The sequence below is a fragment of the Polypterus senegalus genome, chromosome 18 (genome assembly GCF_016835505.1).
Source record: "Polypterus senegalus isolate Bchr_013 chromosome 18, ASM1683550v1, whole genome shotgun sequence".
Classification (NCBI taxonomy): Eukaryota; Metazoa; Chordata; class Cladistia; order Polypteriformes; family Polypteridae; genus Polypterus; species Polypterus senegalus.
Window position 1 is genome coordinate 79,129,299 of NC_053171.1, and position 27,820 is coordinate 79,157,118.

At 39.6% G+C, this 27,820-nt stretch overlaps 1 protein-coding gene across 1 annotated transcript in view; it reads right to left on the bottom strand.

Annotated features, from left to right (window-relative positions):
- Positions 1–232: 232 nt before the first annotated feature.
- Positions 233–27,820, bottom strand: part of LOC120518418 (WD repeat-containing protein 47-like) — an 88,088-nt gene continuing 60,500 nt past the window's right edge. The window contains exons 8-12 of the mRNA XM_039741201.1: positions 21,845–22,014; positions 14,195–14,365; positions 7,443–7,574; positions 6,718–6,936; positions 233–387 (exon numbers count right to left, since the gene is read on the bottom strand). Coding sequence (XP_039597135.1) covers positions 233–387; positions 6,718–6,936; positions 7,443–7,574; positions 14,195–14,365; positions 21,845–22,014 — 847 coding nt within the window. The remainder of the gene's footprint in view (positions 388–6,717; positions 6,937–7,442; positions 7,575–14,194; positions 14,366–21,844; positions 22,015–27,820) is intronic.

The following is a 27,820-nucleotide window of genomic DNA, read 5'->3' on the forward strand; positions in this document are numbered from 1 at the left end:
GGAATGATTTTAACAAAATACAGGAAGGTGTTTGTGCAAACAGAATCAAAATAATGGGAAACAATGAAAGAACAACAGACAGCATTTAGATCTCACTTCTGATTTATTTCTGACTGACAAAGCCCATGAACAGGAAGCCCAACATTCGTGGTATGCTAAGCACAGCAAAGTAATACAAACACTGTATATGATGAGATAAGAACATAGAACAACATAGAACAAATCCTTTGTTTCATTTAAAACATCCTGCCCGGTGCATCCATAGCATCACAGTCCGGTCGGCTGATGAAGACAAGAAGGACAGATCCTGAGGGTGCCATCTGCATTGTATCACTTTATTCTTGTGTTCTCCCACAAGTGTGATAGGAAGTCGTTTGGTGAGGTCCCCTATGGAAACAGAAAAAAAGCAACTGAGAAAACAGCCCAAGAACCGAGGAGTCGTAGAGTTGATCCTGAAGGTGTCTCGTCAGCTATGCATCACATCGGCAACTTGTGCTGGGCCTTCATCTTCTACTCAGTGAACAACATGCCTATCTTTTTAATTAGGGCGAGGCATTAGCAAGACATAATAAAGGTGTAACAAAAGCCACTATGAGACTGCCAGAGAACATAAAATATATTCATGCAAAAAAGGTCAATAAGCTGCTTCTGACTGAAGAAAGGATGACATCCTAGTCCAAAACAGAGACCAAGCAAAGCAGGCTAAGCAAAAAACGTCATCAGTGTTTGAAACTCAAACCAAACAAGAAGAGGGACTGAATAATCGAGCTGACTTACATGCAAGTATAATTAAGGCTGAAACAGTAACAACTGTAAATGAGAGAAAAGCTAAATGAAGTTTTCATCCATTTGCTAATGAAGCTAATCCGACTGGTGACAGACGTAAGGCAGGAGCCAACAGATCACAACACCCACTCACACATGCGCAGAAACCATTTAGTGTTTCCAATTAACCCAGCACGCCCAATAAAGTTCATCAACATCAACACAATCAACTGAATTACTAGTAGAGTGAACTCAGTTTCCTTTTTACAGAGTGCTGCCACAACACAAACGAAATGTGCCACATCGATGCTAAAATGAAAGAGAAAGGACGGTATAAATAAAGTCTTGTTTAATTTATTTAAGTCAAAAAGTCTCATGTAAAGGAGCACCATAGCCATTTTTCCCATTGCTTTCCATTTCATGAACTGTGTAGTAAAGACAGGCCCATTAGGACAGGAATTTTAGGCTGAATTAGTCTCACTTGGATTGTCGCTGATATTTTAGTGAATTTTAATCTAAGTAATGTTCAAATGTTGTTTGGTGCCTTTACTAATAGAGGGGGGTTCAAATCGGATTTGGGTTGTGTTCAGGTCAGTACTGTTCTCATTTCATTTCAGGTTGGGCGGGTGTGGGTTCATTTTTCATAACAGCAGGCAAGTACGAGTAGAAAAAAGCCAACTGGCACATCACTATTAGCTAAACTTGTATAGTTATAACTTTTATATTATCCATCCATCCATTTTCCACCCTGTTGAATCCGAACACAGGGTCACAGGGGTCTGCTGGACCCAATCCCAGCCAACACAGGGTGCAAGGCAGGAACCAATCCAGGGCAGGACACACACACCAAAAGCACATACTAGGGACAATTTAGAATCGGCAATCCACCTAACCTGCATGTCTTTGGACTGTGGGAGGAAACCCACGCAGACACGGGGAGAACATGCAAACTCCACGCAGGGAGGACCCAAGAGTTTAACCCGGGTCTCCTAACTGCGAGGCAGCAGCGCTACCACTGTGCCACCGTGCCGCACTTTTATATTATACATTTAATAATTTCACTGGACATAAATCTGTCCAGGTTTTCTTTTTCATTTGTGTATATCCATAAGGTGTGTTTTATAGTACAATTTTATATCCAGAATGAACATTCCAGCATTTTAAAGTCAAGAATAATTAATTTTAATAACATCTATTATATAAAAAAATCCTGGGACGAGACATGACTTTTTCAGACAGATGCTTTCAAGTCCCGTGAGACGAGACTTTGTGCCATGAGATTTAACCACGCCTGGGGCCGGAAATAGATGACAAAGAGTAGATGACAAAGTAGAACGTTGTAAAAAGGTTCAAAAATGTTGGCACGATACACAAGCAGAGCAGATTAGAGATAATGGAAGGAGGAAAATTTGAAAGTCTGAAAACAATGATAGTAAAGATTGCATTAGTGCAAACAAGAGGAAATTATTACTCAGTGAAATAACTGAACAGCGAAAAGAGATCAAATATTGTTTAGATTTAAACTTTAAGCAGGAGACTTGTGGATCATCTAATTCGTAAAAAGTAAGTGTGTCTTCCCAATGAAGAGACGTATCTGCGAAAATGAAAAGATTTCTTGTTTGGTGAAAGTGAAATCCACATACGTGAGTGGCAGAGATGTGAAGTGGCTGGCATGTAGTACAGGCTGGGGGGTTGGCGAACAAAGCGAGTCGGGGGGGCAAAGCCCCCTAGTAAATTATTAAAAATATTTATTATGTAATTTATTTTCACGCATGCACGTCAGAGGACCTGCTTGAGGGCTCAGTCAAGGCATGCAGTAACCCACCAAGACGACAGGGGGGTCCTGTCGCTAACGTTACCTCCTTCTTTCCCAACAATGCCAAGAAGCCATCTGGTGAAGGCATTTGACCCCGCCTCTTCCGGTCCAGCCACCATTAAACCCCAGGTGACCCAGAATAGGCATAATTACTGGCTACAGCAACCCGCTGGACTGAGCTCTACTAGCAGAAACTGCAATCCCGCTACTCTTTGTTTTCCTGGATTCCTGCATAAGGGACACATGCCAAACAGCATCACTTCTTTTGTTTTTGTTTTTTTTTAGTTGTCCATAAACAATGTGGTGCCCGGCCGGGACGCCCAGGAGGACGAGAGGAGGGCTTGTGCCTCCTCCACACCGCGAGGGGGCGTCCGTCCTGGTTTTGTTGGGAGCCACGGGTCGAGGGCATGGAAGCCCTACCCTGTAGGGGCCCGTGGTTACCGCCAGGCGGCGCCCCGATGCAGGTTTATCCCATGCAGTCGCCGGCTGGAGCTGGAGCCCGCCGGACGCTTTGGAGGACGTGAGGAGGGCTTGTGCCTCCTCCACACCGCGAGGGGGCGTCTGTCCTGGTTCTGTTGGGGACCACGGGTCAAGGGCATGGAAGCCCAGCCCTGTAGGGGCCCGTGGTCACCGCCAGGCGGCGCTCCGATGCCGGTTTATCCCGTACGGTCCGCGGCTGGGGCTGGAGCCCGGCCGGGACGCCTTGGAGGACAAGAGGAGGGCGAGTGCCTCCTCCAGACAGAGAGGGGGCGTCCGTCCTGGTTAGGCAGAGGGCCTCGGGTACAGGGCATGGAAGCCCAGCCCTGCAGGGACCCGTGGCCACCGGCAGGCGGCGCCCCAGTGCCTAATTATCCCGGGAGCCCGGCACTTCCGCCACACCAGGAAGTGCCGGGGGGAAGACTTTGTGTGGCGCCCGGAGAGCTGCCAGGAAGGCAGCCGACACTTCCGCCACGAGTAGGCGTGGCCAAGGAACAGATGCCGGAAACACCTGGGGCTCATCCGGGGGCATTATATAAGGGGCCGCCTCCCTCCAGTGGATGGTGGAAGTCGGGAGGAAGCGGACTGAGCAAGAGGAAGGACTGGAGGCGGCCAGGAAGGCACAAAAGACTGTGGGCCTGGACTTTGGGGAATTCGGTGCGAGAAGGCACTGGGGGTGCACGTGAGCAAAGACTTTGTAAATAGTGTATAATAAACAGTGTGTGGAGAAAAAATGTTGTCCGTCTGTCTGTGCCGGGGCCAGCGTTCACAACAATAAAAAGGATTGCCTGGTGGGTACTCCAAAATTTCCTTGCTGTTTCAAAAGCTGTCATTTCTGCACCCAACCACATTATGCTGCATAAAAACATGACCAAATTCAAGTTAACACTTTAAGAATAGCTATTATCAGGAACAAATTACCATCCTTAGTTACAAGAACTACAACAGATGTCTAGTGTAGTTTTCAAGCAGACATTAACAGATATCCGGTGTGGTTTTCAGCTTGTGCCAGGCACTCCGAGTCATATCAGCATTGAATAATAGAGGCGGGCACCCTAACACTTAAATAAGGGAGACATAAAAAAGATGTTACATGTGCCACTGGTTTTTCCATTTAACATCATGTGGTAGTGTGATGAGAGTCCCGGCTTTTGGAGAGCACAGGGTAGAAAAAGAAAGAAAAGAAAAAGGGCAGAAAAAGAAAGAGAAAGAAGATGAAAATACGGAGGTGGCTGGAGATGGGTGAAGCAGGACGCGAGAGAGAAAGAGAGCCGGTGCGAGAGAATGCTCGCAGGCAGCTGTACAGATGTCTGGGTGTTAGGCCGACACCCGGGAGTTATTGTAGTGGTCGCTCCCGCTGAGTGATTGAGTAGCGGGAGTGACTAGTGAAGGGCAACTGGCAGTCAGGAGGCTTTGGTGGTGGATTCCCCAGCGTGTGCGTCCTGGCCATTGGGTGAAAACCAAGTCTTGGGCCTGGGATGTCCGAAGCCAGGATCGGGAGGCCTCCAGACCAGTGTGCGAATGAAAGAAGGTCAGCTGCAGAGAGAGCGTCTCACCTGCTGCAGGGCCCAAACGGGAGAAGCAGGTGAGACGCTAGTGTAAAAGAAGCACTGGGCTTGTCATTGTTTTAAAGGACTGCTTCCAGCAATGTTTTAACTTCGGTTTTAAAGGATTGTTTCTGTAATTATTTTTAAACCTCCACATTTCTTTTACGGATTATTTATTCATTTGAACTTTGAATCACTGCACTATTTATTTGAACACTCCTTTGTTTGATTGTTTTTAAATAAAAGCACCTTTGTACATTTGTACATCATCTTCTTGCTATGTTGTTGCCTCACTGTCTAGCTCATCGGTAACATTACCGCCGGTGTTGGGTTCAAGGGCTCCCGAACAGCAGATGGGAGCATGGAGCCGAACCCGCATCATCACACATCATGGGTGCCTTTTGTATAGGGTGAGATGGGAGTCAGATCAGTGTCCACTAATTCACCTCTTAATTCTCCATGCAGATGCACCAGGATATCATAAACTGGAAAGAAACTTAAATCCTCATTGGTCTGAAAGTTTTTAAAACTCAAAAAGAATTGCTCATGAGATCGACAATTATTATTGCGGATTATCAAGGGTCTCTTTTCAATGAAAGAATTTAGAAGTGGCTGAAAAATGAGCTGATTTAAGACTAGGATGGCAATGTCATTTTACGTGTGCTAACTATCTACAGATGTGAAAAATGTGAAATCTACAATTTGCCAATAACTGAACAAAGCAGACATTAAGCTCTTGATGATGTGCAGCTCCTGAATAAATAAATCAACCTTTTTCAATTAATCATTTTTTCTCAGAACATAATTTGTTCATCAGGAATGCCAGGAACTTAAAGAAAGGTCACTTGAACACAAATATTGTAAATTATAATTAATTTACTGAAAATCATCTCACCACCTGTGTTAGGAGCTGAATTACTGAATAAAACAGTAAAAGAATGCAATTAATGGCGGCAAAAGAAAATCTTACATTCACACTAAGAAGGGGATCAGGACAACTGAATGTAAAGAATGACCAACAGTCATGAAGCTAAACTAGTGCCAATGTCCTCCTAGAGTAAGTCATTGATAGGGTTGGTAACATTTACAATGAACCGGCTCCTGTCTGCTTTTGTTTGTAAATTTGCTTAATCCAAAGTCGAGTCAACAGGGACAAAAGTCTATTCTAGCAGCCTCTGCCCCAAGGCAGGAACTGGCCCTGGAGAGTACCAGTCAATGACAGGGCCCACTTACACAAACCCAGGTCTGTGGGCAAATGGAGGTCATCTCGTAAAAGGATAGCATAATGACCGCCATGTACCTAGTAACAGAACACAGCATAAGGACACAAGTTTTCAGTTATAGACGTCATTTACATAATCTTGTTGAGTTTGGGGGTAGCTGCAACACATTCTCATGACTGTTAGTAATGTAGTCTGCGACCCACCCTGACAGAATCAAACCTGTCATAGCCTTAGTGGCGGGCTCTGTTTGTGTGCATGTGACAGCTGACAACCAATGAGCACTCAGCCTTATTAAGTACGATGCATATAATGCAGCTACAAAGAATAAGAAGTGTGTAAGTTTTGCACCTCGGAAACAGAAGAGAGGCTCATGTATCTGCTGTCTTGTATTTTTATGTGCCATAACAACATGCAAAAAGAAAATAAAAAGCCAGCGATTGCGGCTGAACTCACTGCAGCTGGAAAGCATTCGTAGAGCACCAGGAGTCAGGCAGCACATTGTTGGCCATCAGAAAAAGCAGCGAGTTCACAATATTTTGGAAAACTATGCTGAAGTTATCTAATTTTGTCATCCCCTATTTCTAGTCATGTAATCCAACGTCCTCGGATGTCAAGATCAGCAACCACAGTCGTCAAGCTTGACATTCCCTCTGACAGGAAGTCATGTAATGTGACAAAAAAAGAAGCCAGCAGAAGACGAAATTGGCCACCAGTACGCAGTTAGTCACTGCTTATAACAGATGGCCACCCCTAATTTTTCAATGCTTATAACCAACGCTCTGTAAAGCATACAGTTCTGTCAAAAATGATGTGCCGCATGTCCACATGTTCTCTCACCCTGTGTTTCTATCACTCCTTTACACACTCAAAAGAATATTCAGGGCCTTACCTTGCAGGTCTGTGATCATTACTTTTGTATCATAGGAGCCTGTTAACAAATAGTGGGCACAAGGTGAGAAGCGAACCGAGCGAACGTCGCTCTTATGAGGACAGTAGGTCTGCATCATTCTCCCTCCTCTGATGTCATACAGCATGCAGCTACTATCTTCCTGACCAGTAGCCAAAAGGCGGCCAGCTGGATCAACGGCAACAGCGGCAATTGCACTGCCTGTAAAAATTTTTAAAAATAACACAAAAGTCATGTTTGAAAACTTCACTGCAAACGTATTTCATCTTAAAAAAATACTTTAAAAAGTTAATAGCCACTGTCTCTGGAGGAGTATAGTTGCCAGATGTGCTAAATAATTACAATAAATCTTTTTCGAGAGTAGTATCAATACTGGGAAATACAGAAAGTGATATGACAACACTAGCACATAGGTAATAAAACATATTCAACCTGTAAAAACAAAAACGCAATTTTAAATATTTACAGTAAATATATTTGAGTAGTTGTGTATAGTAACTGGTTTATATATTTTTTAATTGATACGAGAATGCACAAAGCTTATATACTGTAAATATTGTCATACATTAGAAAACCATCTTAGTTCTGTAGCCATCAGAGTTTCTGTAAAGCACTGGGCTAAGAACATCATAGACCCCAGCTCGAGAATAGTCAATAAATTATAAGCGTTTTCCTAATGTGTCTTTTTATTTTGACAGAAGCAGCACCTGATCCATTGAAAGCCGTCCCTAACACTCGGACACAGCTTGGCACTCTCAGATCCCAGAATCGGACTGTCTTGTCTTGTGAGCCAGACACAATCATCCACCCATCCCATGAGTAGAGAGATAAAATATGTCCTGGAAAAAGATAAGTTGAGATTTTATTGTTGTATAATTTATAACTTGGTCCCATGCAAATACAAAACCAGCAGAATGCAAATAAATGACTTCCCTCATTTCCTATAACCACCAAATTCCAGGTTGGGTTGTCGATGGGCAGGAGCCTACCATGCCAGCAATAAGAGCAAGAATGAATCACTTTGTGGAAAGGGTTCTGTTCAGCTGCAACTGGGCAGTACAGACATATGCAATTAGGTGTTATGTAAATGATAAACTGGTCTACATAATAAATAAAGGCACAATTAACAAACAGCATAAAGTAGGAACAGATAAGCAAATGCACACAATTTCAAAATAATGCTTAAAAAACTGATAGCAGCAGCTAAAAATTACTATTAGATTGTTTTTCCAATTGGAAGATTTCTGACACCTGGCTTGGGATGTCTGTTTTAACAGGAAGCAATAAGAATCAGCAGAAACCAGAGCTAAATACACCAGATAAACCAAATCTGTAAATGAACCGAATAAATACTACTACTGGTCTTATGATCCAAGTCCAACAACTGATTATGACTTAACTCCCACGAAGCAGTAGCCACGTTCCTTTCGCTGAAGGGAAGGTGACAAAGGTCCTGAGGAAGGCAAAGCCATACAAAGTTCCAGGAAGTGATCTAATCAGCAGAAGGATCCTTAAAAAAGTGTTGTGAAAAGCTCTCTGGATCTTGTGTCAGCTTCCCAATCACTCCCTAAAATTCAGCCAATTCCAAAATCGTCTAGTGGTCCTTACAAGACTCTTTGCAAAATGACTGGAGTTTGTGGTTCTTACTCACCTTACTTTATAGGTTGGTTCCTCTTTGGAACCAATGCATTTTGCATATATGCAGTGGTCATGGCTGTCCCTCATACCAGTTATACACATTTTGAGAAACCCCACTCCTTTGTTCATTAACTTTTCATTCTGTTAACTGCATGAAGCCTGATATCCTTTGCAGGAAATTTCTGAAGCTCCAGGTGGACCATCTTACCCTATGGAGTATGGCTTTCTCCTTAACAGGGAACAGTTTGTTAAGGTTAACAATTTCTATAGTCCTTTACACACTGATGGGTGCTCCACAAGCCACAGTTACTCTCCCTATACTCTTCTCCGTCTATACAGTTTGGCAGGATCTGAAAAGAGTTGTTTAGCCATCAAGTTTGTAGGTGAAACAAGCTTTCATTAGCACCTCTAACAATGTGGCACGATTTGAGAAAGAGGCCAAGAGGATGTAGAGGTGGTTCCAGGAGCAGACCCCCCAACTAATTGTGAGGAAGACTAAAGAGCTGCACAAGACTTTTAGGAAAAACCCTGAACCAGTGCAGCCACTAGTCCTAAAAGGAGAACATGTTGAGAAAGTTAGGAGCTTATTGTATAAAGGCTTGAATTTTAATGAAGACACACAATACATCTACAAAAATGCTGTTTATTAAGATGGCTGAAGAAAATGATCATTTGAACTAGCAACCTATAGAACTACTATATAAGAAATATTGAGAATATACAGACATTTTCTTTCCTGGCCTGTTTAGGAAAGGAAAATAAATTTTATCTTGACCACCCAGGGACAGTCGTAATAATGTGGGAGAGATGAGAAATTTAGTTAATCAGTCATCAGTCTTGCCTTCAGCTCCTACTTTACTTACCTTACCTTTCTCTGTTGTAGGAAGCAAGTCTCCAGTCTTTAGACTTTTATCAAGGTAACTGAAGCACACGACCAATAATACCATTAATTGATCAACCCAAAGATTATAGAAATAAGATAACTGCATATGCTGTATTTGTTTACCTATAAAACAGGATGCAGACAGACTAGACAGACAAACATATAACACAGAGAGGTTGTCTGTTAGCTTACTCCATACTGACCCCTACTCTCTCTTCTGTTTCTTTTTCCGGTTTCTTTGTGGTGGTGGCGCGGCCACCACCACCCACTCAAAGCTTCATGATGCTCCAGCAATGATGGATGGATTAAAAGGCAGAAGTCTACGTGACCACCATCATCAAGCCCTTCCGTGAGAACCCTAAATCCAAAGAGGACTGTTTCATTTATGTTAGGTAGAATGCCCAGAGGGGACTGGGTGGTCTCATGGTCTGGAATCCCTGCAGATTTTATTTTTTCTCCAGCCGCCTGAGTTTTTTGTTTTTTCTGTCCCCCCTGGCCATTGGACCTTACTCTTATTCGATGTTAATTAATGTTGATTTATTTTGTTTTCTTATTGTGTCTTTTATTTTTCTATTCTTTGTTATGTAAAGCACTTTGAGCTACTGTTTGTATGAAAATGTGCTATGTAAATAAATGTTGTTGTTGTACTGTTTAGAATTCTTACTTATCTTGTCACAGACAAATAGTTTTACAATACCAAGCCTTTATAGATGATGTCCGATGTTGTGTTGAGCTGTTGCTTTGTTACTGCTCTGGATTCAAGTGGAGGATACTTCTTGGGTTGGAGTGCACAATTTCTGTTTGGTGCATTACCCTTTGCTTGCGGTGTGCAGTGCTTTCCTCAGTTAGGACCTTTGCTGAATCATCTTTAACTTCATAAAGAAAACCATTACTCTTTCTGGCACAAGAGCTTAGATGCTGAAGTTTCCTTCTGGAAGTGACACCTGCTTCGCAGTACATTGGGCTCAAAGCTTTAGCTTGGCAGACTGGATTCTCAGTTTCAGCTCCTCAAACAGAGAGGGAAAGGGACGGCTCATTGGCTCTTTAGTTTCAGAACAGGTTTCAAAGAATTGCCATTTTGGAGAGTGTGAGAGCACAGTTTCCTTTTGAAAGATCAGTGAGTGTGTCCAGAGAATATACTCAGATGGGATGAGCATAACTAGTTTATGAAGAAAGGTGGAGCCTCTCATGATGGGATTAAAGTCCCAACCAGTTACACAATCAGGGTCTTCTCACAGGTGCATTACTCTGTCCATCGCATTGTCATTCCTAGAATTATAGGTCTTTGTTCTCTCATGTCCATTTCACACCTTCTAACTCAAGATGTCCTCACAGAGTCTCTGGAAAGTCCAACACTGATTGAGACCTTTAGTACCAGATGAAGTCCAGGCAGATCCTAGTACAAGCTGGAGTTAGTTTGAAATGTAAGTGGAAAAGGCGGAGCTGGGAGTCTGCTAAATCTGCTTTCACAACAGGCCTGATGTGCCACTAAAGTCTAGCAGAATGGGCAATGTCCAATTTGTCCTACAACTGTTTCAGGGGAATGTCTGTAGCCAATAAAAATAAACTGAGGAAAATAACCCAGTTGGGGTCTGCTCTCTGTGGACAATTGAAATTAGGGCTGCAAGAATTGTACAAGTAAAGAAGAAAGAAAAACTGGATAAGACTGTAAAGGATCAGATGCACTACTTAAATAATTGTTCCCAAAATTTACTTTCTAGAAGGGGATACTTGTAGCCAAAATTTAAAACAAATAGAAGTAGAAGTAGTTTTATACAAATGATAATAAAACATCTAAACAGACCCAAATTCAAATTTGTTAAAATAAGTTAACTTTTGTTGGTTTTTTTGTATATAAATAAAGTATGTCATTAATTTGTATTTTTTTTTGCGTGCTCTTGTATGTTGCACGCTGACATGACCAAAGCCAATTTGCACTAGTGGACAATAAAAGTAAACTAAACTAAACATTCACTGAGATTTTATTTCACCAAAGAGAGTGATAGTATTGAATGTAAATAAATAAATCTTGAATGAAAGGAAAATATGAAAGATGGAAAACCAGCCAAATAAAAATGGAAATCATCTGTCAGGTCTAGTAAATATATAATATAAACGAGGCATATAGGATTGGTATGCAATTCAGATCCTTTGCACTTTTTTTCAGCCCTTTATTGTGTTGTACGTTTAACTTTAAATAGATACCTTTGCCATTTTTCCCCCATCACTCTAATGGTTGTCGCCTTGCAAAAAAATGGATGAATTTCAGTATCATTCAAACGTCCATCCATCCATTATCCAACCCGCTATATCCTAACTACAGGGTCACGGGGGTCTGCTGGACCCAATCCCAGCCAACACAGGGCGCAAGGCAGGAAACAAACCCCGGGCAAGGTGCCAGCCCACCGCAGACAAACCCTGCAATATGAAAATGAACTTTTGAAATGAAGACAGGACTCTTGACCAATAAAAGAGGGGAACAGGAGTCGTTTTTATTAGTTCAAAGCTCAATCCTGTGTCAATTAGTGCACTGCTCCAATGTTCCAGAACAATTTATTTAACAATATTCTGGAACAAAATGCATAGGTTTTTTTTTTTGTTTTTTTTTGCAGAGGTATTGCTTCCTTACAACATGTGTGATTTTTCTCTTTTATGAACAAATGCAAAGAGATTCATCAAGAGTGTGGAGTCCCATCGAAAAGAAACAGAACTCTGTGTGTAAATGATCTTACATGCATATATTAACAAAGTGTTGAATCCAATTCTGGGGTGTGGGCAAGTATATAATGTATCACTTTATTTGTATTCACTTCAGATATTTTGAAACACATCCAGGTTTAATCTCTGGCTTGACGTATTTGCTGGTTTAGAATGCTATGGGTGAGTAGGCTTATCTTGGCAGCATTCGGTGCGAAACAGTCCAGGACAGGACATCAAGTTGCTGACACCCCTAAATTAGCCCTGTGTATGTGAGAACATCATGCCCATAAAACTTTATTCAAGATACACACTGTGTTCTGATTACTACAAGCAGTACTGCTGGAATGACAAGAAATGTTTTAAGTGTGCCAAATGACTTAGATACAGTATGTCCGCAGAAGTGAGCATTCTCACATGCAGATAGAACAAAGCATCCCTTATTTAGATTTGTTTTCAATGTATGTGCTTAATTCGTACTGTTGTCAGTAAGTACTGTATAAGATAGGCCAACAATATGTCAGCCACCTTGTCAATTTTCTAACGCAGTCTATCTAATGCAGATTTAGGGGGATATAGAGAGTTTCTGCTAGAATGTATTCTAGATATTTTCCGAATGGTCTTCTAAAGCCAGTGTGTTATTAATCTGCTGCTGCTGATGCACTAGACTTCAGCACACTACACACAAGGGTTAGGGTTAGGCCAAGGCTCCAAACCTCCTGGCATGTCCTGTCTGTGCCTGCTTCTATGTTAATACAAACATTTCCAGATAAAGCTATAAATAGTGACATTTCACAAGTAAATTGAACAAAATTAATTTTCTCATCAGAGTGCAGTGAGTGATCTGGTGCGTGAGGCTTGATTGAATTTAAACTTTTATTTGGTTCAGTGTTCTTTCTCTCTTTATTTTAGTGAAGAGGAATTCAACACACACATAAAGAAGGTCAGTTGGAGAAAGAAAAACCTATATACCCCAAACCACCCCAAGTACCCCCCACAAAACCAACCCTCCCATACCACCAAAACAGAGCAGAGCACTCAACAAAATGTATAGGTAAAGAACAGGAAAATAAGTAACAATAACACCCTACACACAGCCAAATAAACCTGTACCTGTGATGCCAATGGACATCTAACAATAAAGTAATTGAGGCAGACCATTTCATTCTAAGGATGCACCGACACTCCAAGAAGTACACAGTTCCAAAATATTAAATAGATTAAAAAAGGAACATCACCAATTGTCATAAGAAAGAAGCTTGGAGATTTCCATTGATAGTCAAGAAGTGGTTTAGCCACTATAAGTGCCAAATATGACAAAGCAGTGACAAAACTGTGAAAGGTCTCAAAGACGTAGTCTTCTGTAACCAAAAAGAGTGAACAGGAGGGAAATACCAGAGCATATGGATGAAAGTGCCAGATAAACCAAGGGAACACAAATGACAAAGTGGATCAGGAGAAACACCCACAAGGAAACATTTACGAAGAGTAGGGCGAAGTCTGTTAATTATTTCAAGTTGGGTGAATTTGAGTTTCTGGAACAAAATTTGACATTCTTAAAAATATTTTGCCAAGAGAGAGGAACCACCAGTGGAGCAAGATCAGAGGACAACTGTGAGATTAAAGGATGAGTTTTGTAAGCAGGCCTACAAAATAAAGAATCGAGAGTGGAGACAGGCTTCTTCAAGGAAGAAAGGGAGCAAAACAAAGGAAAGAATGGATGTGAAGGTAAAGAGATGCCACATACCCTGAACATTGATCGGAGTTGCAATTAAAAGAAAAAAGGATAAACTAGGACAATGTAAACGAGATTCAAGAGACTGGAATGTCATGACACTCAAACTGTCAAACAGATCAACCAAAAGGCCAACTTCCTGGTGCTGGCAGAGAGGAAAATTGCAAGTACTTGCCACCAATTGACAGGGTAAACTGAAGTTCTGACTCTCTGTGGTCATATATCCATGGTCATATATAGATTTCCATTCTTATCCCCTAATCATCCCCTGCATCTAATTGGCTAAATCTCACCCCTTCACCACCTAATAGCTAATGCATGGTGAGGCTACTGGCACAAGAATGGCTGCCATTGCATCATGCAGGTGGGATGTAAACAATCAGTGGTGAGAAAAGTACCAAGAAAACAGTTATATAAATGTAAAAAATAACTAAATACACATATTAAAATTCTAAAAATTTAGGAGAAAAAGTAAAGTTGAAGGAAATAACAAAGCATTTGCATACCTGTGTGTCCACTGAGGGCATGTAGGCCCTTGCCTCTCTGACAGTCTGTGGTGTAGATGTTACAGTCTCCTGCACCAGCACTTATTAAAATGGGCTTGCCACTGTCTGGTCCCTGCATGAAGGCCAGGTCCCGAATAGTGCCAGTGTGCATGCTGAATTCAAGGTTTGGGCCTGAGGAATTAATGGATAGAAAAAGCATGAGTGTGGCATTATTGCTTAGCCATGTAATCATGTTCATTTCCAGCATTCCTTGATATTACTGAATTAACCAAAGTACATAAAACATTTTGTTTTAATTTTATTTGAAGAAGATAACATTAAATACAATCTGAAGAAGATAACATTACATACAATCAAGTCGAACTTGACAAACCAGCATTCAACCCTCACGCAAGAGAAATTGAGGAGAACCAATATCCTTTACCCAGATATGTTTATTCTAAAATGTTATTGTATCTTGCCATATTTTTAAAAAGTTTTGAACAGATCCTTGAAGCGAGAATTAGATTTTTGTTCCAATTTCAAATTGTACAGAACATCAGTTATCCACTGACTTATAAGAGGTGGGCTGGGATTCTTCGAGTCAAGCAGGACGAGTCCACGTGCTAGTAGTGTGATGTCAGCAATTATACTCAATTTTTCCATCTACACATCTGGGTTAATGTTACCTGTTAATGTGTTAGGAGTGATTGTGACACCAAGGCTGTCAGATAGGCATTGAAAGATTCTTGTCTAAAATGATGTTTTGGTGCCCTTCCAAAATATGTTGTCTAGTGAGGATAGAGCTAGATTGCAACATTCTCAGTTTGAATCTTGGCCTGGATACAGTGTGGACAATTTTAAAAGAGATAAATGTGATCGATGAAAGATTTTAAGCTGATTGATTGAATGCTTTGTGCATGTGGAACTGGAATATATTCTATGCATGGTTGCCTTCCACTCCTTTTCTGGGATATTAAGCGCAAGATCCTTTCCCCCACCATACCGATGGATTTTTGAAAGAGAAAAGACTTTAGTATGTTTTTGTATATTATTGAGAAGCTGAGTCTTCAAGACTGATCAATATTTCTTTTGAAATACAAATGGGTGGTAGGTGGGGAAAATCGGGCATATTAATTTTAGCAAAGTTTCTGGTTTGAAAGTAGTGGAAAAATTATGTTGATGGTAAGTTAAATTTGAAGTGTAATTGTTCATAAGATGGAAAGACATTACCTGTGTACAAATCCCTAAGTGTTTTAACCCTGGACATTTTGCAAAGATTAAATATGATGTAGCCTTGAGTAGGTAGAAAAAGGTGATTATCATGTAAAGGTGCAAAAGGTAAAAGCTTCTCTACCTTAATGTGCTTTCTGCATTGGTTCCATATTCTGAGTGATTGATGGACAATTGGATTATTGGTTTATTGACAATAATTTATATTTACTGGGGGCAAAAATCAGGGTATATAAAGAAGTACAGCAACAATCTATTTCTATTGCTGACGAGGCTTGTGTTTATTTATCAATTTACGTCAATGTCCAGATCTTGATAGCTTGTATATTTACCACCTAGTTTTAAACTGAAAGTTAGGTAGTGCTATGCCACCTTCTGCTTTAGGTCTTTGTTGACTTGCCTTTTCAATGATTGAATGTCTTGAATTTCAAATAAATCTCTTATATATATTTCTCTTCTGGTTCATCCTGCTTCCCCTCAAAAATGGCCCCACCCACACACAGCCGATATGGCATTTCTTGATTAGCATTTGCTTCCAAGGGTGCACAGATAACTCAACCTACTGGCCACGGACCATACTGATTTAAAATACACGGGCAAATTTATCAACAAATTTCCAGGATATGGACAGCTGTATGTTTTTGACACAGTGCAAGCTACTGAAGTATACACTTACAAGATAAAGCAAACTCTGCATACAGCGAAAATGTACTTCTCCAGCCAGATTACATGCTCAGAACCATCAACCCCTTCGCTAAATCATACAAACATATGCATAAAATCGCTCAGTCCAATCCAACAGCATTCGTATGAATGGTTTTCAAGGAAAACCCTTGGCAGGATTTACGACAGTACAATGCACTGACATGTCACAACGATGTTGCAGCGATTTTCGGCGGAGAAGATGGCGAACCTCCTGCTGAAAGGGACATTTGCATCTATCCCAGAGGCAACTCCTGTAAACAGATTTCCATACTCAATATGAATTGCGATCCTATGGTTTACCCACTTTTATTCCCTTGCAGAGACATTGGCTGGCACAAACATTTAGAACATGTTCCCGATAAAAGAACCGCCAACCGAATCAGGCTTACTCAATGGCAATTTTAAGCGTACAGATTATCAACGAGGAATACATTTAGTATTTTGCACTCCAGCGGCCAACTATTACAACAGTACGTCATAGACACGTATGTTAAAACAGAGCGCGCATGTCAAGTATCTCAGATTACATCAACAAGATCTGCGCGTTGAACAATACAAAGGACTATCAGACGCACTTGCAAGCAAAGGCTGAAAATAACAACGAACATATAAGCAAATTGATCATATTACTGTCCACATTTCCAGGAAGTCCAAGATACATGCAACAAAACTATCAGGATGCCATGGCCATAATACGTAAATTCGGAAACCTGATTTATTTATCACTTTCACATGTAATCCTGCTTGGCCAGAAATTCTACATGCACTGTCAGATACCCAAAGACCGGAGCACAGACCTGATATTGTAGTATGAGTCTTTTGGATTAAGGTGCAGGAATTACTTAGAGACATTCTTACAACAACATCTTTTTGGGGTTGTTCTCTTATATTTACGTAATCGAATTTCAGAAGCGTGGCCTTCCTCATGCCCACATCCTGTTTACTCTTCACAATAATTCTGAAATAAGAACCAAAAAGAAATAAGAAGAAAGAAGTATTTCTTTCTTCTTGATTTCTGAATCCCTTTCTTGCCGTTTTCCATTCCTATTCTTACACCACCGTTTGCTATGGTGGGCGTCGGCTTTTATTGGTTTATTGTGTATTTAGGGATGCTCTGATACAGATAAAAGAAGCTTGGGAAGGATGTTCATTTTGAGAGTGTTGATTCTTCCTGCTACTGTAAGATGGAGGGTAGACCATCTTTTCACATCCTAAATTTGTTTTTTTCCATGCTGATAGCAGTTTTGTTGAGAAAGATCTTTATGTTTACATGTGATGTTTACCCCTAGAAAATGAAACTGTTCTGATAAAATAATTGGATAGATATGTCCAGTCTAGTATTGTGTGCTGGAGAGTTCACTGGAAAAAGAAAACTTTTATTCAAATTGATTTTGAGTCTAGATCTCTTTTGAAATTCTACTAGTGCATTAAGGACTACTGGTAAGGATGTTTGTGGGTCTGTTATATACAGTACCATATCATCTGAATATAGTGATATTTTCTGTTCTAGTCCTTCTCTGATAATCCCCTTTATCTGTAATGTATTCTTAAAAGTGAAAGGCCAATGACTTAATGGCAATTGCATGAAGCAATGGTGATAGGGTGCATCCTTGTCGAGTTATCTATCTCTATCTATCTATCTACCATGAGATTATGCTGTTAATACAGACAAAGAATCTGGACTGGTATAAATTAGCTTTATTCGTGTACATATATTTGGGCCCAAACCAAATCTGTGCAATGTGGTAAATAAGTAGTCCCATTCAATCATGTCAAATGTTTTTACTGCATCCAAACATAATAAGATCTCTGGTGTGTTAGATTTTATGGGTGAGTATATTACTTTAATCAGATGCTGAAGGTTAGAAACTAAATATTTGCCTTTGATAAATCCAGCTTAATCTTGTGATATTACAGGAGGAAGTACTTTCAGAATCCTTATAGCTAGAACTCTGTAGAGTACATTAACATCACTTTTCAGAAGTGAAATTGGTCTGTACGATAACATTGTAATATTTCCTTATTTTTATTTGGAAAGACAATAATTATTGTTTAGCAAACATTTAGAGGTTTTGTTGTCTCTAGTTTCAATAAATGTTGGTAATAGTAGTGGAGCTACCTTATTTGAACATTTTTTATAGAATTCCACTGGGTAGCCATCAGGGCTTACTGCTTTCCCCCTTTGAAGTGAGTTTACAGCATCCAGTATTTCTGGGAGTTTCAGAGGTTCGTCCAATTCCTCTGCACTAAGAGTATCTAGCCGTGGTATCTGTAATGCATCAAAAACCTCATTAGATTGCGTTGTGACTACTTTAAACTGAGCTGAATATAAAGACTTATAGTACCCTCTAAATGTGTGCATTATATTTTTAAGCTTAATTATTTTATCTCCATCTGTTATTGTAGTGCAAACTTCCTGCTTGTGGATTTGTTGAGCTAAGATCTTATTATTATTAGCCTTCTCTCTGTGTTCATAGTAATGCTGTCATGATTTAAAGATGTGCTGTTCCATTTACTTTGTTGTCAAGAAGTTAAATTCTGATTGGAGAACCTGTCTTTGCCTATAAAGTGTCTCATTTTGTGACCTGTCACATTCTTGGTCTATTCTGGTAATTTTGCTGATTAACTCTGATGCCTTCTTGATCTCCAACTTATTTTTATGGAAAAGATATGAATTTGTCCTCTTAAAAAAGCCTTCAGAGTATCCCAGAGTATTCCTGCAGAGATATTTGAGGATGCGCTTGTCTCAAAAAAATAATCAATGGGTTTAAATTTAAAACACAATTAAAGTCTCCAGCTATTATAATTTTATGAATGTTCATATTGGCAATAGATGCAAATACATTTTAAATAAAATCTCCATAATCCACATTAGCTGCATTGATATTTATCAAAATTACTTTACATGTGAATAAATCACTCATCACAATAACATATCACCCTTCAGGATCAGATACGATGTCTGATGTTACAAATGAGATTGCTTTATGTATTAAGGTTCCCATACCTCTAATTTCCTTTGTATAGTTGTAGTGAAAAATTTGGCCAATCCAATCTCTTTGCAATCGAAACTGGTCCTTACTTATTAACACTACAATCCCTGAAGCCTACGAAAAAACTCATAATCCCGGCCCACCTTAAATTTCTTTGCATCGTTCCATCGGCATCTTTTGTTTTGTAAATGTGTTGATCAGCACAAGCAGCCTGCTATCTCATCTCCTCCTCCCAACGACACACCTCAAGTTGCAGAGAAGATTCTCAGAGCTAAAGTCTGTATGTGGTGCTTCGAATTGTGGAGTGTAAATAATATATTGTTATTTGGAATACATACATTTCATGTGTGCTCCATATCTAACATAATCTGTGTAAATTGTAGGATGAAATGAGAGGCAGGAATTGTTGAACACATAACTAAAAAAAAACGTTTTTCACATTTTAGTAATAATTGACAAAATGTAGACATGAAGTGTATAATGTGTGAAGTACAAATATTAAATAAACACTTTCACAAAAAGTACAAGTATAACAAAACAAGTGTGATTTTATTCAAGAACACAACTGTAGAAAAAGAGCTCAGGTTAGGGTACAACATTGACACAACATTGTCACGACTGCTTGGGTGGTGCAGTGGCATGAACTGCTGACTCGTAATCAGGGCATTCCCAGTTCAAGCCCGGGCACCTCCGTTTTGAGTAGTAAGCTGCTCTTATTCTGACTGTTATAAAATAAAAACATACATTTGATTTGAGTCTGCAGTAAATTTATGGTACTTGTAAAAGTTAGCGTTTTTTTATTCAGTTTTATTCTCTTAGTCAAGTTTATGTTCAGGCTCAACCTAATATGTCACTGCTTGTTTTCAAATCAAGACGTGCTATAACAGAGGTGAACAACTCAGATGAGTATGACGGTTCTACATTGGAGAAAGAACAGAAGCTCTCCCCACAAGAAACGTCCACTCACATATAAGAACAATGCAGCTGCCCCAGGTGCAAAGGCGAAAGTTGGCACCGTTTGGATGCAGCAATAGCTCAGGCATCATCCTGCCAATCAGTCTGCCCCACACATGTCCTTCAAAGAGAAAGCAGGGATTACAGAGCTTGCCATGGTGTCATGCAAAGTTCTGTTTGTGATTATGTTTTGTGATGGTTTTTATATAAAAAACATGTATATGTTACTTATATAAAAACCAGATTGAATCTTGTTTACCTTGATTTATTTACTTATCTTCCTACAGTGTAAAGTCAAAAGTAGACTGCAGAGCTTCCTGTGTTTGATCGACACGGGTATGCTCGCAAAGTACATGTGTACTGAAGTGACTTTACCTGCAGGTGGAAGCTCCTCTTACACCCTACGCAACTGTAAATAAGTACTACTTTCCTAATAAAGTACACGTGCAATGCTACTCCTTATTTAGGAAAAGATCCCAGTCGTCCCATGGGAGAAAGACTTTGCAAGACTAGGTTCATAAAGCTTATGAAACCGTTTCTGGACAAAGGCAGAACCATAAAAATTCTTATTTTAAGAATTCTATGTGTCATCCATAAATGCATACAATAAAGGTATGTGATATAGAAAAAGATTTCAATATAAATTTAGAAACTTACAGGAAATAACGCATTTTGTTATCCTCAAAGATGTAATGTTATTTGAAACTTTCTTGATTATTATCAAATGACTACAAACACTTTTATAATTTACTCATATGTAGCCATGTTTCTATAAAACAAGCATTCATTAATATACCATGTAAAAAGTCAGAATGATGACAAAGTGTGCAGTGTAGATACCTTACAGCCAAGGATAAATGGACTAGGGCTGATCCGCAGTGTGCCACAATCTGAGGAGAGTCGTGACAAAGACAATTCGTTTGAAGGGCATCCTGTTTTCTAACGACACAAACAAGGGACAAGGCAAGCTCCTGACATAAACTCTGTTCTCATACTATGTACATTTAATGCAAAGTTCAGCTTTATTAAACTAAACATTTTCATCCTTCTATTTCTTTACCAGCTCACGTGCCAACCAACTCTGCCATATAAAACATAACTGAATTGATTAAGAATATGATCAAAATAAGAATAAAATTAGATGTTAAAGTAGCATTGTTTCGTTTCAGGGGCAATAGCTCCCTAGTTGGAATCAGTTCTTTTGTAATTGCAGCGTTTTACGTAACCGAAAACTATATAGATATGATATTAAAAGGTGATACTTCTCCCAAAGTGATACGGCGGTAAAAATCACATAAGAGAAAATAACAGCTTTCTTTACTGACGATTTACGTGGCATTACAGATGAGGAAGCCATAACAGCAAGACAATACCAAGGTGGGATCTTGTGTGCCAATTTTCATCGCTGCACTGGAAGGCTTTTCAGGACAGATGACATCACCCATTCGCCCGCGGCTTCGAAGTGTTTGGCTGCTGTCCAAGTCTTTTATACTGGTTCCTCCACGTGCAGGCCCCCCATGTCGGCAAATAGTCCATTTCCAAACAAGGAAAGAAGATCCCATGCTCACTTCCAACAGAGGACAAAATAGCATACACCTGTCTTTAGGCTGACTACACATTCCTCAAGCTGGTCCTACGCTTGGCTAAGCACCTCTAAATGCTGAGAGCCCCCTTTGGCCTTTCCTGTACATGTGAATGGATTTATAAAAGATTTTTTTGTACAGAGCACAGTGACATTAAACTTACTCTTTTGAGTCCAAATTTAATTTAAATACGGTAGTCTCACCTGTTGCACAGCATAGTTGTGAGTTGAAAGGCAACACTTTCACATATTTGTCATTTGAACCTGTGGCTAGCAGCTTTCCACAATGACTCCAAGCAACACAATATATCGAACCTTTGTGATGTTTGTTTAATTTGAAGCGCACCACAGGCTTCTTTGGTGAGCTGTATTTGCTGCAAGAAAATAACATCAGTAAAAAATGAATACATAGATAGTGATAAAAACACTATACAGTCATATGAAAAAGTTTGGACCTGCATATTAATTTTCTCTCCTTTCAACAAAAAAGATAACAGTGGTATGTCTTTCATTTCCTAGGAACATCTGAGTACTGGGGTGTTTTCCCATTTTTAGTGAAGCAGTATTTAGTTGTATGAAATTAAATCAAATGTGAAAAACTGGCTGTGCACAAATGTAGGTCCCCTTGTAATTTTGCTGATTTGAATGCCTGTCACTGCTCAATACTGATTACTGGCAACACCAAATTGGTTGGATTAGCTCGTTAAGCCTTAAGCTTCATAGACAGGTGTGTCCAATCATGAGAAAAGGTATTTAAGGTGGTCAATTGCAAGTTGTTCTTCCCTTTGACTCTCCTCTGAAGAGTGACAGCATGGGATCCTTAAAACAACTCTCAAGAGATCAGAAAACAAAGATTGTTCAGTCTTATTGTTTAGGGGAAGGCTATAAAAAGTTATCTCAGAGATTTAAACTGTCAGTTTCAACTGTAAGGAATGGAATCAGGAAATGGAAGGCCACAGGCACAGTTGCTGGTAAACCCAGCAGGTCTGGCAGGCCAAGAAAAATACAGGAGTGGCATATGCGCAGGATTGTGAGAATGGTTACAGACAACCCACAGATCACCGTCAAAGACCTGCAAGAACATCTTGCTCTAGATGGTGTATCTGTACATCGTTCTACAATTCAGCGATATTTGCACAAAGAACATCTGTATGGCAGGGTGTTGAGAAAGAAGCCCTTTCTGCAGTCACGCCACAAACAGAGTCGCTTGTTATATGTAAATGCTCATTTAGACAAGCCATATTCATTTTGGAACAAAGTGCTTTGGGCTGATGAGACAAAAATTGAGTTATTTGGTCAGAACAAAAAGCTTTTTGCATGGCGGAAGAAGAACACCGCATTCCAAATAAAACACCTGCTACCTCCTGTCAAATTTGGTGGAGGTTCCATCATGCTGTGGGGCTGTGTGGCTAGTTCAGGGACTGGGGCCATTGTTAAAGTCGAGGGTCAGATGAATTCAACCCAATATCAACAAATTATTCAGGATAATGTTCAAGCATCAGTCACAAAGTTGAAGTTACACAGGGTTTGGATATTCCAACAAGACAATGACCCAAAACACAGTTCGAAATCTGCAAGGCATTCATGCAGAGGGAGAAGTACAATGTTCTGGAATGGCCGTCACAGTCCCCTGACTTGAGTATCATCAAAAATCTATGGGAAGATTTGAAGCAGGCTGTTCATGGTCGGCAGCCATCAAATTGAACTGAACTGGAGAGATTTTGTATGGAAGAATGGTCAGAAATACCTCCATTCAGAATCCAGACACTCATCAAAGGCTATAGGAGGACAGCGTCTAGAGGCTGTTAGATTTGCAAAAGGAGGCTCAGCTAAGTATTGATGTCATATCTCTGTTGGGGTGTCCTAATTTATGCACCTGTCTAATTTTGTTATGATGCATATTGCACATTTTCTGTTAATCCAATAAATTCCATAACGCATGTCAGATATTAAAAGGAAGTTGCTACTTTGAAAGCTCAGCCAATGATAAACAAACATCCAAAGAATTAAGAGGGGTTCCCAAACTTTCTAATATGACTGTATATTAGATACATGTGAAAAGAGGAATATGATTAATATGTAGACAGATAGATATGCAAGGGACTATATAACATAGATAAGTAGATACATATCTATTGTATCCTTTTTTCTGTCACGATAGAACTGAGTCTATGTTGAGTAAAAAGACAAAAACCTCTAACTAGATTACTGCATCTTAATAAATAAACTTATGTCATTATCATCCAGTTCTTTATCTTTGCTTGATGTCTGCCTATGAGTGAATGAACAAATATTTGGCCATTACGATTATCCCAAAAAAAAGTTTTATCCGATCAACTTGTCCTCTACCCGTCAACAACATCTGTTTATTACATTTCTTATGAAGTAAGAAATTTCCTTGGCTGTCATTTATGTGCCAACTTCAATGTGCATATGGAGATGCCTGCATGCGTGCACGATGGTAAAACATCTAAAAGATGCAAATACAGCCATCACTGAACACCCCGTGTTACCGCTGACTAACTGCTCCCATTCAGAGAGATTCAATGCATGACAATCTAAGAAATGGCTGTAGAGGCTAAAATAGCATGCCATGTGGTCAATCGTCACATGTTTTTGAAATGTTACCAAGGGAGGTAGCTTTTCATGCAGGTGTGGGACAAAACATAAAATTACTAGCTATGATGCATTTCATTATTCTCTGACATTTCTAAGGCTTGTCACAGCACTCTGCACCTGCACTCAGTGAAAAGCGCAACACAATAATAAATTGAACTGAATTTCTAATTCCAACATCCTCACTTGTTTGGTAAAACTTTCCTGCAGTAAGTACCAGTCACTATAAGTGATTTTATAATGGTTACCTTTTATGCAAAAATGCACAGCCTCAAATAAAACTTGTGGGAAAGTTTGCAGTTTTAGATTTCTTTTCCTTTTTACTTAGCAGAAGATCATAATATTAAACAAATATGTATCAAATATTTCCTAGAGTAAAATATATGCACTTGCACAAGGTACTAAAACAACAAGTCTGGAGTGTTTTTTATACACACTAGTTTAGATGATGTTACACATTTAGCACCAATAGGTCATAGGAGTCTTTCCTCAAGGTTGGTATCATGACAATAATATTATTAATGACAGTAATATATGTGAACGGAGGTACTCTAGAACTGGGATTGTCAATTCACAGACCTCAAAGCCAGGGGTGTCAAAGGGAGCATCAACTGATGAGCTCAACTGTTTCACCCTCTCAGTTCTGGTCAAAGGATTTTTGAACCTTTCACGTGTTTAACTTGAGCCGTGCGAGTCCAGTGCAGCACAACTGCTTATTTGTGTAGTTCACTCCGACTACATTCCATGTCAATGCTGAGGGAAGGAATAAAAACAGCAGCTTTTGTTGTTTTGGAGGAATCTTTTGTGGTAATTTCTTAGTGTGTCTTGTATTAGTGCTTAATTATGATTTTATTTTCATTTTGAGTCTGTATTGTTTTTGTTTAGTCAGTGAATTTATCTTCATGCCATGATACTTCTGGATATATATGTATAGTGCGTTCATTTTGCATTAACATTTTTAAATATGGTAATGACTGTGAGGACTCATACAGGTGGGAATCTGCAGGGGTGAAGCCATGTGTGCTGGAGCACTGTAAATGGCACAGTGGGTTGAACTGGAAAAGAATAAGAAGATGGCCAGCACAGCTAGGAGAGTTCACAAAGATGGCGAGTCCCCATGGAGGTTCAGCTCCTTTGTTGTGTGACAGCAGGAGTTAACCTGGGTTCCCATCAGAAAAGAGCTAATAATCGGTCCTTCCATGGGTCATTAACTGTTACCTGTTCTTCCAATAGATTAAAATGTTAGGGAAGATGAAATTCACAATCATATTTCTTTGAGCAGGACTTATTAATAGCATAAAGAAATATCAATTAAAGAATCAGAAGTTTATGAAACCAATATTTAATATTTGTTGTTACAGCACCGTTTGTTAGGACTGAAAGTTTCATTTGAGTTGTTGCTACAGCTTAGTTTCAAGTGAAATATCACCACCACCACTCAGGGTTCAGAATGTTACTTAGTAAAAGTTATGTGATCAGGTATAACCAGTGTGGATTTTCCTAAGAAAAGCTTGCAAATTAAACGATCAAGCATGACTGTTTTGAACGATAATAAGACCAGAATGAATGTAGTGCAACATATGCTTGATGATCCCTTACATCCAGAGACCCATGTCCCGCAGACATAAATTTAACAGATTTGGATTGATCTAACGTGTGTGTTATGTGAATGATTAGGGGAATGGAGGAGAGTGTCCAGGGTCAAAGGAGGGAGTGCACCTGTCTAAGTGTAAGGGGCTTTATGTGCAAGGGGGATATCTAGTGAGGCGGTTTCCTGGAGCTTTTGCTCTGCAAGAAATTTGTCAGATCAAATCTTTTTGATGAAACCTGCTCTAAAATCAATGAAATGAATTTAGTTCTTTTTTTGCACGGGATAGATGAACACCTCAAGTTGTATACAACTCATTAACTAAAGCCAAGTTCTATCACCTAGGTAATATTGTCCATCTCTGCTTTTCACTTGATGGGTTAACGTGACATTTGGTGTGACACTGTGGTGGTAAGATATATAAAATGTGCAGCTTGCATTAAGAAATCATCCAAACTTTATGATTAACTTAAGAGTAGGCTTGCTAAAAGACTCAGAAAAATGCAGAAGGAAATGGTCAAACAGGACCAGGAGAACAGGAAGGCTAATCACAAAGTCAAGAGACAAAGCAAGGGTCAAAGAACAAGTCAAAATCAAACCAAAACAACAAGCAGAAACCAACCTCAACACCAACACAGGATAAGCAAAAAGCCTTTAGCCCTAAAATGCATGAAGAAATGAACTCCTAACACTGGAAAGTTATCTTTTCAGGAATCCAAAATCTTGGATGCCATGAGGATGCCATGTCACCACTTTAAATAGCTTCTGCTACAATTTTGGACTAATCACCTAAATGGCTGCCAATGAAATCGGTTCAAAATGGTAACAAGACACTGTGACAGCTAAAAAATAAGGAACCACATTAAAATTCATTTTCAATCTAACTTAAACATAATATCAGATAATTTTCCTATTATCATCTAGACATTTTCTGAAAGGATACTAATAGAAGTGATCTAATCCGAAAGGACAAAATGGACATTCTTCATTAAAGAAAACAGTTTATTGTCCTGTTAGCTTCAGTGTAGACAACAATAAGTTCATACCTCACAGCTTCAAATGACTCTATGGAACTTGCATGCTCTTCTTGAGTTTCTGAGTATTTTTCATTGAATTTTCTATAACTTATAACCATAGCCTATAACCCTCCAAGAACGCAGAGCTTATGGTTAATTTGCGACTTTAAACTGACCCTGTATGAGTGAGGGCATCTGGAGAAAGATTCGCTGATCTTGACTTTGCTGATGATAATGTGATCTTCGTAGAGTCAATTTAGGCTCTGATTGGGGCTCTCAAGAGACTGGGCGAGGAGTTTGAGTGTCTGGGCTTGCGAGTGTCCTGGATAAAGAGCCTTTAATGACCAGTGTGTCTGTCTGCGGAAAGAGTATCGACCTTGTCGAGAGGCTTAACAGAAAAAAATATAATAATAAAAAGATGCAATGAAACACAAGCCTACTGTCCTGATTGTGACATCGAGCTGTGCGTTGGTGATTGGTTCAATACATATCACACAATAAATACAGCAGCAATACAACACTCAACATACCTTTCCTATTGTATTTATTGTATGTTGATGTTTTAGTATTTATATGTTTCTGTTATTTACACGTATTTTTCTTGTTGAAAAAATTTCAACATTTTTGGTTATGTTTTTCTTCGGGTAAACATGATACTGATGAAATTACTCAACATAAATGATTTTCATAATAAAAATGACAAGCTGGTCAAGCCTGCAAAACTTGGTAGAATGGCAGCTAACTTAGAACTAGGCATAGCAATACAAACTGACTGGGACATATGTATGGCAGATGAAATTAAATGTTATTAGACGTAAAGTATTAACTCTTTCAGGGCGGATGCCGACTTTTGTCGGCAGAGAGAGGTTGAGAATAGTAAGCAACTGCAAATGGTGACAAAACCTGCCATTATGTTTAAGTTCAGCTCTCTTTGCTAGAAGAAAAGTTAGCTTCATTGGT